We start from the raw sequence: 12,761 nt of genomic DNA on the forward strand, positions 1-12,761 counted from the left end.
TGTGTGTGTAGATAGTGAGTAATTGAACTGCAGTCACAGGGTATTGTTGAAGTTAACGTACGTTTGTTATAGTGTTTGTTTTAGCACGAATATTGAAATTAAGTATATCGTAAAGTTGTATTCGTAAAGAATAAACCAGTTTTGTTAAATAAGGACTTCTGTCGCTAAAGTTTCGTCGGAAACGAAGTTATGGAAAGTTAATTAACAAACGGAGACGTAACAATATTAAATACCACAATTACTTATTTTTTCAAATTTTTTGAATTTGACATAGTTAAAGTTTGGATCCTGGTTTTGGTCTCAGCCAGTAACTGATTATTTCTAAGGAAATAACAATATTGTTATTTTTAGACAAGATTTTAACAGTTATACAACTGTTGTTTATTTTGTTTATAAAATATGAATGTTAATCAAGTGTTGCCATGGTAAATTTTCATGCTTTTTTTGTTTCAAACACTAACACAACATATTTGGGACATTAAGAATGGGAAAAACATTTTGTGTGAGTATTTTAACTTTCAAAATAAAAAAAAAATAGAAGCAAAGTGATTTTAAAAAAATAATTTAAAATGGTCATCCTGTTTATGAATGTTGAAATAGAATCTAGTTGTGTACACTTTATATTTTTGTCTAAATATAATTATAACTTTAATTTTATTTGAAATGTTTCTTGTTAAAATTTTATTTACATATGAGTCATACTACTAGGAACAAACATATAAGCTTTGAAATCACTCATAATGAATATTTTAGTAGTTTGTTCTAATGAATGCTATTACCAAACCTATTAGTAATGTATACCTTATGTAAAGTAAATAATAACAGTAAGATACATTTATTTCTAGTGCTGGTAGATGTGTAGCTCAGCACCAGTTAGCATGGCCTGGTGGTTAGGACGCTTCACTCACAATCTGCAGATCATGGGTTCAGATTCTCATCCCACCAAACATGCTTGCCCTTTCAGCTGTGGGAGGCCTTATAATGTGATGGTCAATCACACTATTCCTTGGTAAAAGAGTAGCAGAAGAGTTGGCGATGGGTGATGATGAATAAATGCCTTCCCTCTAGTCTTTCACTGCTAAATTACGGACAGCTAGCACATATAGCCCTTGTGTAGCTTTGACAAAATTCAAAACAAAACCAACACTTACAACATTTTTGATCTCTCCGTGTTCTGATAATAATAATAATGCTTAACATGATTTGAAACATGCATCAATCATACATTTGAAAAGCTTTTATCATAATTAGTCCATATAGCAAGCTTTGACAGTTTTGTATTTTTTTTTCTATGAACATCAGTATCATTCATCAAATATCAAGTATTGATTTTCATGTGTTTTGAAATATAATCTTATATCCAACAATGAAAGAAGTATTCACATTGTTACGACAGCAGAGGTCACGTGATGCTGGTAACACGTAATGAGTATCTAGAAAGATTGAGGAACTTGTCGAACGTCCTAGCGGTTGCTAGAATGGCGCTCTTATAGTATATAAGCCAGCAAATAAAGTGACAACAACAATTGAATTGCAGACAGGTAGAGATAGAGACGGACAATTGAGTCAAGTGCGGTAAAGTGCGTGAATCATTCGTTGCGAATTATAGCGTGTGTTTAAGTTAAAGTGACTGTGGAAATTAAGTGTATTGCAAAGTTAAATTTAGAAAGAATGAACTAGTTTTATTTGAGAAAGGACTTGTATCGCTGAAGTTCTTTGGAAAGAATTTTTACGAATAATTAACAAAGGACCAGAGATGTAACAACATGATGTAGGCCTATATCTGAAACAAGTGATGTTTTAATAACTGATGTTTTTAGGATAATGAAGTTTTTTAACTTTATACAGAAATTTTTTGTTTCCATCAAAAGTTAGTAGTTTAGTATAGTAATCTTGTAGATATTCATTGAGAGAAGCCCACAGATTGCTGTCAATCATATTTTCAGGTTGTTACAGGTTTGTTTGTATGATACATTTTCTTGTACAACAGTTTAGACAGGATTTCCTCAAATCTGTCACATATATTTGCTAAAATAATTTTAAAGCAGTTTTATATGTTAAATTGAATTAAGTTTAAAACACTTTACTCTAAAGATGTTTTAGAATCAATATTTTGGTATTTTATGACATTTATTGAGTGAAATTCATGAAAAGTTTATATTTTTATTTCTAAACACTTGTAAAGTCTTGTCTGTAAATGAATGAACCTCACTTAAAGCTCACAGTCACAAAGAATAACTTTATTTCCTAAAACATACCACCCCTTGAGAAATATTTTACCCATTTCTTGATTTTCAAGTATTATCATTAGTTTTGTAAAGGCCTTGGCTGCCATCTTGTTATAGTTCCACATCAGTGGTTTGTTCATTTAATAATGAAACACAGCTTTGAAAAACTACATAGAAAATGTAAACATGAGCAAGTAGACTATCATGTAATTGTAGGTCTTAGTATCTGACAAATCAGATGAGTTAAGTATACTGTTTAGTAAATTATAGTAGATGATTGCAAAATATTGTAATGAATCAAATCATTGTTTAATGTTCTTTTTATGTTTAGCCTATTCAAAGTATGTACATAGATATATTGGTTAACTGGCTTCATAATTATATCCAATATCAACTGTGATATGTTTTTATGTATAAGCATTATTACCCATATCAGTGATATTTAAGTATTTTAATTATTTAATTATCAGTTTATTTGATTTGTAGAAGGTCAGTGTAAGATTACTGCATACTTGTAGTACAGTAGGCTATGTTGTTTGAAAATAGATGATCTCTGATCTTATCTGTGGTCTTAGTACCCAGGAACTGTTGACTGAACTGTATCAGTAATAGGATGATATTTTTGAATCTGATGATCAGCCAATTCCTCCATTACTTGTGATCTTTCTTTAAATCATCTGAAGAAGTCAGATACTTCTGACTGGAAATACAGACTTCAATTTTCTGAACACCTTTTGAATGATCTCTCTCTCTTCCCATTTTTTAAGAATGGTTTGAAATCAGATGACTCTTTGCCCAGATTAATTATGGCTTTTGACTTTTTACTGGTTATTATTCCTTCTATTTTTAACATAATTTGATGAAAATAAAATCAAGATATTTTTAGTATGTATTTACTTTTCTAATTTTTTTGTTTTTCTCACTCTTTAGTACCTAATGTATAGATACCCCTGATGCTTTGCTGCAGTAGGATACCTATATGAAGTTCAGTATTTTTACTTTCAATTTGGATAAATAAGAAACTCATTATTTGGTGTTTCCTTTAAAATAATTTCTTATCTGTTTAATAAGAAAGTTTTTATTGGGTGTTTCCTTTAGAATAATTCATAGTTTGTTTAAGTAAGAAAATTGTTATTGGGTGTTTCCTTTCTGAATCATTACTTGTCTGTTTAAAAAAGAAAGTGGTTGTTTTGTGTTTCCTGTAGAATAATTTTTTGTCTGTTTAAATAAGAACTTTGTTATTAATTATTTACAATAATTTCTTGTCTTTTTAAATAAGGTGTTTTCTGTAGAATACTTCCTTCTCTTTTTTTTTGTATGTTTACTGTAGAAAAACTTTTTCTCTTAATGTCTTGTATATCATTTCAAAACATGCAAGTAATGAAACTGATTTTCTCTAAATATTCCAGTATGTTATTAAAAATAAAAGAATGTGTTGTATGTAATGATAACACTATTTGTTATTTCTGTTAACCTTTTCAGGTGTTGTGTTTTGTTTTTAGAACATGTGTGTTCAAGTGAAAATGGAACACCTTGGTGATCTGCTACAAAGTGATGTTATATCAAAGTTCAGTTACAGTGATGATGAGGATCAGGATAGTTCACAATATAATGTTATGAATGTGAAAACAGAAACTGAATGTCAGAGAGATACTGAAGCTGGTTTAGAAAGAGCATCTGGTAAGTACAAACAAGGCTCAACTTGGTCTGTGTCACTGACCTTTTTTACACTAAAGTAAACATATGAGTTTCTAAACTGTAAATTTTAACATGTTTTTTATCTCCAGTACTCATTATTTGTCTTTTGTGTACAAAAAATCAGATATAACACATATATAAGCAAACACTAATACTAAAAATGAAATAACTACACCAAAAAACCTCTTTATAAACAATGTATCTGGTCTTGTCTTCTGGTGCAAATTAATATTGTTATGACAGCGGAAGTCACGTGACGTTGGTAACACGTAATGAGTATCTAGAAGATTCGCAAAAAACGCTAGTGTGTTATGACAGCAGAAGTCAAATGACGCTGGTAGCACGTGATAAGTGTCTAGAAGATTCTCGAAGAGGCTACGCAGGCACTATTAAGTGAGTATATAAGTATACTGTATATATAAGTGAGCTAGACAAAGGAGAGGGAGAGAGAGTGGGAAACCAAAGACAGCAGTTACGGTTGGTGGCAACCAAGGATAGCAGATACAGAGATCGGAACTATTGTTGCTGACAGGCGGAGATAGAGATGGACAATTGAGTCAAGCGTGGTAGTAAAGTGAGTGAATTGTTGTGAATTATAGCGTGTGTTTAAGTTAAAGTAACTGTGGAAATGAAGTGTATTGCAAAGTTGTACTGATGAAGAATAAACTAGTTTTAGTTAAGAAATGACTTATATTGCAGAAAAATTAACAAACAAACATACAGAGACGTAACAATATAAATGTTTCTAATTGCCTACACAAGAGCATCCTACATAAAGCTGCCCATGAGAAAAGCAAGGAGTTGTGTGCTTTAAAGATTGTCTTTAAGCCTTGTTAATGGACATTACAAAGCTGAGTTGAATTCAAAGGCTGTGTCAGGTCGGATGATAGGTATCTGAGGCAGAAAGTCATCTTTATTTTTGAAATTACCTGTAATGATTGTAGCTTTGATGACATGAGAAAGTAATTATTTCACAATTAACCTTGTGCTATTGCATAGCCTAGGTGGGTCCTAGTTTCTCAAAATTATGAGAGGTGCCCCAATTTTGAGTACCAAGTTGTGTGGTGAAACACTTGGGAGGTGCAGGGAATTCAAGAATTCAACTGGATATTAAACAACTTGATCAGGGTCCAACACTGGGTCAATGGATTTGTAGGACTTATTCTCTCTAGGTACTTTTTGCAACAATCTGGAATTAATCCTGTCAATAGCATCATTTTTGGGATCCAAAATAGTCCTCTTCCATAGCCAGATAATGTCTTGGAAATGTTATTGTTGTGTATTTGGGAACACTCTTTGCTTCAGTTCTTCTCCTGAAGTTGAAAGGATGCCTTTAGACATGGAGATAAGTCCATCTGTGTCTTCAGTAAAAATATTTCCATTTCCAATGCTAAGAAGAGCTGTAGCAAAGTTTCCCGTCTCTTGGTCTCCATTGAGATACACTCGCATGTTTGCAGTTAGCTTCAATTTGAAAACATGTCTCCAAAAGAATGGGGACTTGATGCAGGCATTCAACACATCAGCTCTGATTACTCAAGGTACAACAGGTAAGGTCTGTTAGAAGTCACCAGCCATGAGAAAAGTTACACCACCCATAATCCTGGGATTGTCCCGAAGGTCCTGCAAAAGTGTGTTGACAACTTTAAATGCTTCCTTGTGGGACATGGTGCATTCATACCACACTATCAATTCATAATCAACCAGGACTTGTGCAAGGGCACAACCCTTTAAATTGTTGCAAACAGGGGACTCTCGTCAGGATAGATCCAATAGGAGCTTGGATGTGGAATGGGCAGTTCTTCCTCCAGTAAGTGGAATGGCTGGAATCTCTGATGATGCCACAGCTAGAGCAATGTTTTCCCTCAAACAAACCTTAGCTAGGAGCAGGTTGAGAACAAATGTCTTCCCATTTTTAGACTTATTGTCTTCCAAGAATTTTGTGTAGGCTTCTCTGTTCATTCATCAGCTTTGGTTTATTTTCCTCAATAAAGTCAAGAAGCTCCAAGACATCACAGGAAGTTTCACTTACTATCTCTTGGACGAGGGCATGCTGATTGTCCCTGGAGGGTTTAGGTAGTCCCATAGACTTGAGGACTTTCTCACCAATGGAGAGAAGTTTGTCTTCAATGACGATGAGGGCCTGGTTAAAGATGATATCAGAAAAGTTCACCTCGAGATTTGGATTTTCTCTCTGAGCTCTGTGTAGAATGTCTTCACTCTTGCCTTCCTTGTATTTCTGCCAGAGTCTCATGGGGTTGGATGGACAGCAAACTTAAAGGATGATGCAGAAGAGGAATCTCAGTTGAGAAGGGAACTGACTAACAGTAGGCTCTGTCATGGCTTTCTTAAGGTGTTGATCGTCTTCAAGGATTCCACAAAGATGGCAAGCTTCCCTGTATGTTTGACAGACAACTCCTTCCAATGTTCTGAGGTCTGGGAATGATTTTGGCCCTTTGACAACATGGAGAAGCATTTGCAGAAAGTAGCACTGCTTGTTGTTGGGATGAACTGTGTAGACTCTTCATAAGGCATCAGATTCACCCTCACCAGCATGTCACTTCCATTTCTGTTGAGCAGTTCAGGTGTAGTAGTGTTCATGATGGAGCAGATTGGAAGCAAATGGATCACTTTTGCTGCTGATGTATCTTCCCATAACAAAAAGCTGAACTTCATCCACAGTTTTCCCCCTCTCTTTGCAAGGCAAAAAACAGCCATGTCAGATCCTTTGTTGCAAACATATTTCATGAATTTCACAGAATTGCAGAATTCCACATTCATGTGAACCTCAAAGATTTTGCACAGAAGAGAGCAGTAGAGAATGATCCCCTGATTGTTAACCTTCATTTTGTAGTTAGTCTGAGCATTGCTTCAAAACCACCATCTTCAGATTTTCTGTGATGATATAGAGGATAGCCATAATGCCCTGTCTGAGTTTCTTGTAAGACGTTTCTGGGATACTTCTTGGTGTACTTGCAGGCTTGCATACAGAATGAATTTGGATTGAGCTTCCCACATGAGCCATGGACCATTTGCGTACAGACCACATCAGATAGGCCAGGGTCTTTATCAGGGTCAGGTAGCCAGCATTGATAAATGTGTCAATCATCACTTGCATGAATCTTTTCCCTCAACCATATCAAGATGTGGACATGAGGAAGGCCACGTTTTTTGCCACTCAGTGGTGTGCAAGTTGCATCCTGTCTTCCCAAAGACACCACCATCCATTGTAGTGATCAGCCTTTTCAGTTCATCAATTTTGAGTTTAAACACCCTGGCAGTGATGTCATGTCTCTCTGATGGCTTTTGGTTTTGATAAAGCTCAATGTGGGTTTTGGATTGCAAGTTAAAGTGATGAAGAGATCAGGCTGCTATATTGCCTGACATAAGTCATTGCATCTTGAGGCCTCTCATACATGTATCTTGGTCCATCTGTGAAGGATGAAGACAAAATAACCAATCTCCACATATTCTGAGCATTTGCATCTCCATCAGCATTTACAGCATCTCTGAGATGAACATACTGTTCTACACTCAGGTGTTTTTGATTAAATTGAATGTGACGGAGGTGCTCACATTCAGTTTTGGCAAACTCATCCACAACATAATGGTGAAAAAGGTTGGTGCACCTTAAGATGTGGTTTCCTCCTCTGTCCATGATCATGAAGTCCTTGGAGGAGATAGTTCTGTTAGAATGAGCTTGACCTGTCACTGATAATTTTAGGAATCTTGAAGTGGTACCCATCTTGACCTTGCCACAGGATCATGAGATATTGTAGGGCATCATAGGCTCTATTTGTCTCAGCAGTTCATTTGATGGTGTTGTCTTGGTATTGAAGAATAATGTCCCTCTTACCATGCTCTTCACCTACCATAAAAACAGCAAGTTCGTCACAGGTTGGACATTTAAACTCCATGCATGCTCCACCCCTAGGAACCTTGTCTGCACTGATTATTGGAGGTAACTTGTTGAGATGAATGTTTGAAACTTCTGATCAATGAATTGTGTTGGTGGAACATCCCTTGGTGGGAGAGGACAATATCTAGTTGAACATCAGAAACTCTTGTAAAAATCCCTCACGAGCCACTGAAATCCTTGGTATCTGGTCAAACACCTCTGAGTCAAAGCACTTTCTGGCCAACATCAGGAAGTACAATTCTTGCCTTCAAATGACTCCTTTTGGTGCATCACAGTTCAAGGCCAAGGCTATCATAGAATATGATCCATTCAGCCACTGCCTGTTGAAGAGCCCAAGTCTGTCTGGATTTACTCCATAGAGGATGAATGTCAGCAAGGCAGCAATTTCAGCATCAGGAAGGCCAATCTTGACACGATACTACCATATATTACATTTTACCCTCATAACTTGCATAAATGAATAGGATCGAACCAAACACTAGAGCAGTGGGAGTCTCAACAACAAAGAAACAAGGAATCCACTGCAACTGTAAGGGCTGTGGAGACACGTGAGGAGCAGGAATCTCAACAACTCAAAAACTGAATGTCCACTCAACAACCAGAGCCAGTGAAACACCACAAAAAAGCTCCAGAGGCAAGACCAACATGATGCTGCTGCAAGAACATGCAGAACTGGAACAGAACTGCTTTAAGTTACCAACCTGAGATAGATTACCAGTCCAAGGTGTCAGTTACTTGCCTAGAATGTGATGTTCAAGTGTGGAAAGGAGAATCTAAGGGAATGTGCTGTACCGATGGAAAAGTCAAGCTCAGTGAAGCATTGTGTTTATCTCTAACTGACCATCTCTTTAGTGTTGAGAAGGCACGAAAGATTATCTTAACTGTTCCAGTTAGGGTTATTTCTTTTTGTTTTTGCAACAGCAGCATGTTGGTCTTGCCTCTGGTGCTCCCTACTTTGTTGTGGTTCTTCATTGGCTTTGGTTGCTGCAGTGGACCTTTAATTTCTGAGTTGTTGAGATTAATGGTGTTCAGGTGTTTCATCAGCCCTTGATGCTGCGGTGGACATTCAGTTTCTTACTTGTTGAGATTAATGGTGTTCAGGTGTTTCATCAGCTCTTGCTCCTGCAGTGGATATTCAGTTTTTGAGATTCCCACTCCTCCTGGTTTCCTCAGCCCATGCAGCTATGGTGGATTACTTGTTTCTTTCTTCATGGTGCTCCAGCATATGGTTTCCTCACAACAGTGCCACTCTCTTTGAGAATGCCTTGGACTTGGAGAGACTGGACTTCTTATGTTTTGGGGGTGACCTGTAGGGAAAACTAACGGAAAAGTCTGGATTTAGACGATGATGTATATATATTGTTTTGAAGCGAAAAAAGATAGTTTCATCAGTCATAGGTCAGATTTGCGCTTTGGGGTTTAGGTCTAATATGCTTACGACTGACCTGGGTCCAAAGCCATCTACCTGTCAATTTTCAGGGCAACCAGTGAAAGCATTAAAAAGTTAATTCTGCACACTATAGCACATCTTCACCCTACAATGTTTGAGTTTCCTAGGTCAAAGTATTAAGGAGACAGTTCTGCACATGCACAGATTGGCATTTAGTAGCCAGGAGGTCCAATTTAGTCTATACGTCAACAGTGGTGGCAATTGGCCCAATAGTTTGGGCTTGATTGGCATTTCACACGCACAGACAGACCGATACACAGAAAATTATTTTATTTATAAGATTGCTCTTTCACCCATGTCTAATTAATAATCCTGCACTAGTTGTAAATCACTTCGTCAAGTGTAGCTTATGTTACTGTATTGAATACATAACCTATGAGCTGCTTGCGAGCATACTTCATGAAGAATTGTATTAACATTTTTCATTATCTTACTCAATATAACAATATTATAGTTTTATAAAGATAAATATAGAATATACATCAAAAACAAGAAATATATTACCTGTGATCTCTTGTTTGTTTTTTTGCTGTCACTTGCTGAATAAATTAAAGTCTACTTTTTTTATTATTATGGTACAAGTACTCTAAATTTTAATTTACTTAAATCATGTACATAAGAACACAGAAGAATAGCATATACAAAGGAAACATTGTTCTGTGAATATCATAATTTATCTGGCTTTCTAACTATGACATAAGAAACTTTAAAGCTTCCGTTATGCATGTCTATCCAACACCTAGACAGAAACTTTTAAAGTGAAAGTGAAATAGACAATACTCTGTACTAAAAACAGTGTAATATAATGCATCATTTGATAGATTGAAACATTAGCTTTCTATTGGTTATAAATAATGTAATATAATACATCATTTGATTGATTAAAACACTAGCTTTCTATTGCTTATAAACAATGTAATATAATACATCATTTGATAGATTGAAACATTAGCTTTCTATTGGTTATAAACAATGTAATATAATACGTCATTTTGATAGATTGAAACATTAGCTTTCTATTGGTTATAAACAATGTAATATAATACGTCATTTTATATATTAAAACATTAGCTTTCTGTTGGTTATAAACAATATAATACATCATTTGATTGATTAAAACACTAGCTTTCTCTTGGTTATAAGCAATGTAATATAATACATCATTTGATTGATTAAACAACTAGCTTTCTATTGGTTATAAACAATGTAATATAATACATCATTTGATAGATTAAAACAGTAGCTTTCTATTGGTTATAAATAATGTATTATAATACATCATTTGATTGATTAAAACAGTAGCTTTGTATTGGTTATAAACAATGTAATATAATACATCATTTGATTGATTAAAACATTACCTTTCTATTGGTTATAAACAATGTAATATAATACATCATTTGATAGATTAAAACAGCAGTTTTCTATTGGTTATAATGTAAAAAAGTGTTTGAATTTTTGTTGGTTTTAAGAGTTATTGAATTATATTAGACAGGATTAATTTGAAGTTTATAGATCTGTGTTTTGTTATTTCTACTTATTCTGTGAAAGTTTTAATGTGATAAAATGACAACAAAATATCAAAAAATTTTTAAGATTAAGTTTGCCTCAAAATGAATGTGGAGAACAGTACTTTCTAACTGACCAGTGTTTGTTTTCTTTCTGGTTCTTCATGTTCAGAAAATTTACTGCTGTCATTTATTTACATACATACATACATACATTTACATCCTGAACACTACCAGTCAATAGAATCTTAAGAATTGAATAATTCCAAATCTCCAATCCCTTAATTTAACATGTTGAAGTCAGTAATCAAACAGCTTCTAATTACAGGAATGATACCTAAACTTGATAAATATTTTAGTTTAATATTGACATTTATAAATGTTTATTTACCATGTATAGAACTTTTGAACAGTAACTATAAAGTATTGATGTTAATTAACATGTTAAAGTAGACAAATTATTTGAAGATTTCATGATAATCAACCACTAACAGTTAATCCAAGCATTGGATAAACTTGATTAACATTGGTTGGTGTTACACTACTATCATATTTCTGCAGGTGATTTTAGATTTTATCTACTAAAAAATAAGTAATGTATTATAAATTTATTACTAATTAATTTGTGACATCATTTATATCTATTTTAGATATAAAGACCAGTGTGAACATCTGTTGTGGAAGTCAGGTTCTTGGTTATCATGTTGTAAAACAAGAAGATCACTTTACAGAAGATGTAAAATCCCCAAACAAAAATATTAGTGGCGAAACAAAATTAAGTGGAAATAACCTAACAACATTTAATATACATCAGAGTGATGATAAACTATACAGTTGTGGAAAACCATTTGATAACCTAACACAACAAAAGAGGATACACTCTGGAGAGAAACCATATCATTGTACAGTTTGTGGAAAACAGTTTGGTACAAATAGTTGCTTAAAAATGTGTCAAAGAAGACACACTAATGAGAAACCTTACAGTTGTACAGTGTGTGGAAAACAGTTTGGTAAAAATGATCAATTTAAAACACATCAAAGAACACACACTGGTGAGAAACCTTATAGTTGTGTAAATTGTGAAAAACAGTTTGGAACAAATAGTGAATTAAAAAGACATCAAAGAATTCACACTGGCGAGAAACCTTACAGTTGTACAGATTGTAAAAAACAGTTTGGTACAAATAGTGACTTAAAAAAACATCAAAGAATACACACTGGGGAGAAACCTTACAGTTGTACAGTGTGTGGAAAACAGTTTGGTACAAGTAGTGATTTAAAAAGACATCAAAGAAGACACACTGGTGAAAAACCTTACAGTTGTACAGTGTGTGAAAAACGATTTGGAACAAACAGTGAATTAAAAACACATCAAAGAAGACACACAGGGGAAAAACCTTACAGCTGTGTAGTTTGTGAAAAACAGTTTGGAACAAACAGTGAATTAAAAATACATCAAAGAATTCACACTGGTGAGAAACCTTATAGTTGTACAGTGTGTGGAAAACAGTTTGGTTCATATAGTGTCTTAAAAATACATCAAAGAACACACACTGGTGAAAAACCATGCAGTTGTGGAATTTGTGGAAAACAGTTTGGAACAAAGAGTGAATTAAAAATACATCACAGAATTCACACAGGTGAGAAACCTTACAGTTGTACATATTGTGAAAAACGGTTTGGAACCAAAAGTGAATTAAAAACACATCAAAGAAGACACACTGGCGAGAAACCTTACAGTTGTGGAGTTTGTGGAAAACAATTTATAACCAATGGTAGCTTAAAATATCATCAAAGGACACACACTGGTGAGAAACCTTACAGTTGTGCAAGTTGTGAAAAACAGTTTGTGACAAATAGTGATTTAAAAAGACATCAAAGAAGACACACTGGTGAGAAACCTTACAGTTGTACAGTTTGTGGAAAACACTTTGGAACAAACAGTGAATTAAAAATACATC

At 34.4% G+C, this 12,761-nt stretch overlaps 1 protein-coding gene across 1 annotated transcript; it reads left to right on the forward strand.

The window, feature by feature from the left end:
- Nucleotides 1-3,695: 3,695 nt before the first annotated feature.
- Nucleotides 3,696-12,715, forward strand: LOC106477637 (zinc finger protein 345-like; the record flags this gene model as incomplete). Its single annotated transcript, XM_022381147.1, has 2 exons — nucleotides 3,696-3,908; nucleotides 11,451-12,715. Coding segments are annotated over exons 1-2 (1,440 nt in total), but the record flags the coding sequence as incomplete, so codon positions are not given.
- Nucleotides 12,716-12,761: the final 46 nt, after the last annotated feature.

Source organism: Limulus polyphemus, unplaced genomic scaffold, assembly GCF_000517525.1.
Source record: "Limulus polyphemus unplaced genomic scaffold, Limulus_polyphemus-2.1.2 Scaffold76781, whole genome shotgun sequence".
In the NCBI taxonomy this organism is placed as follows: Eukaryota; Metazoa; Arthropoda; class Merostomata; order Xiphosura; family Limulidae; genus Limulus; species Limulus polyphemus.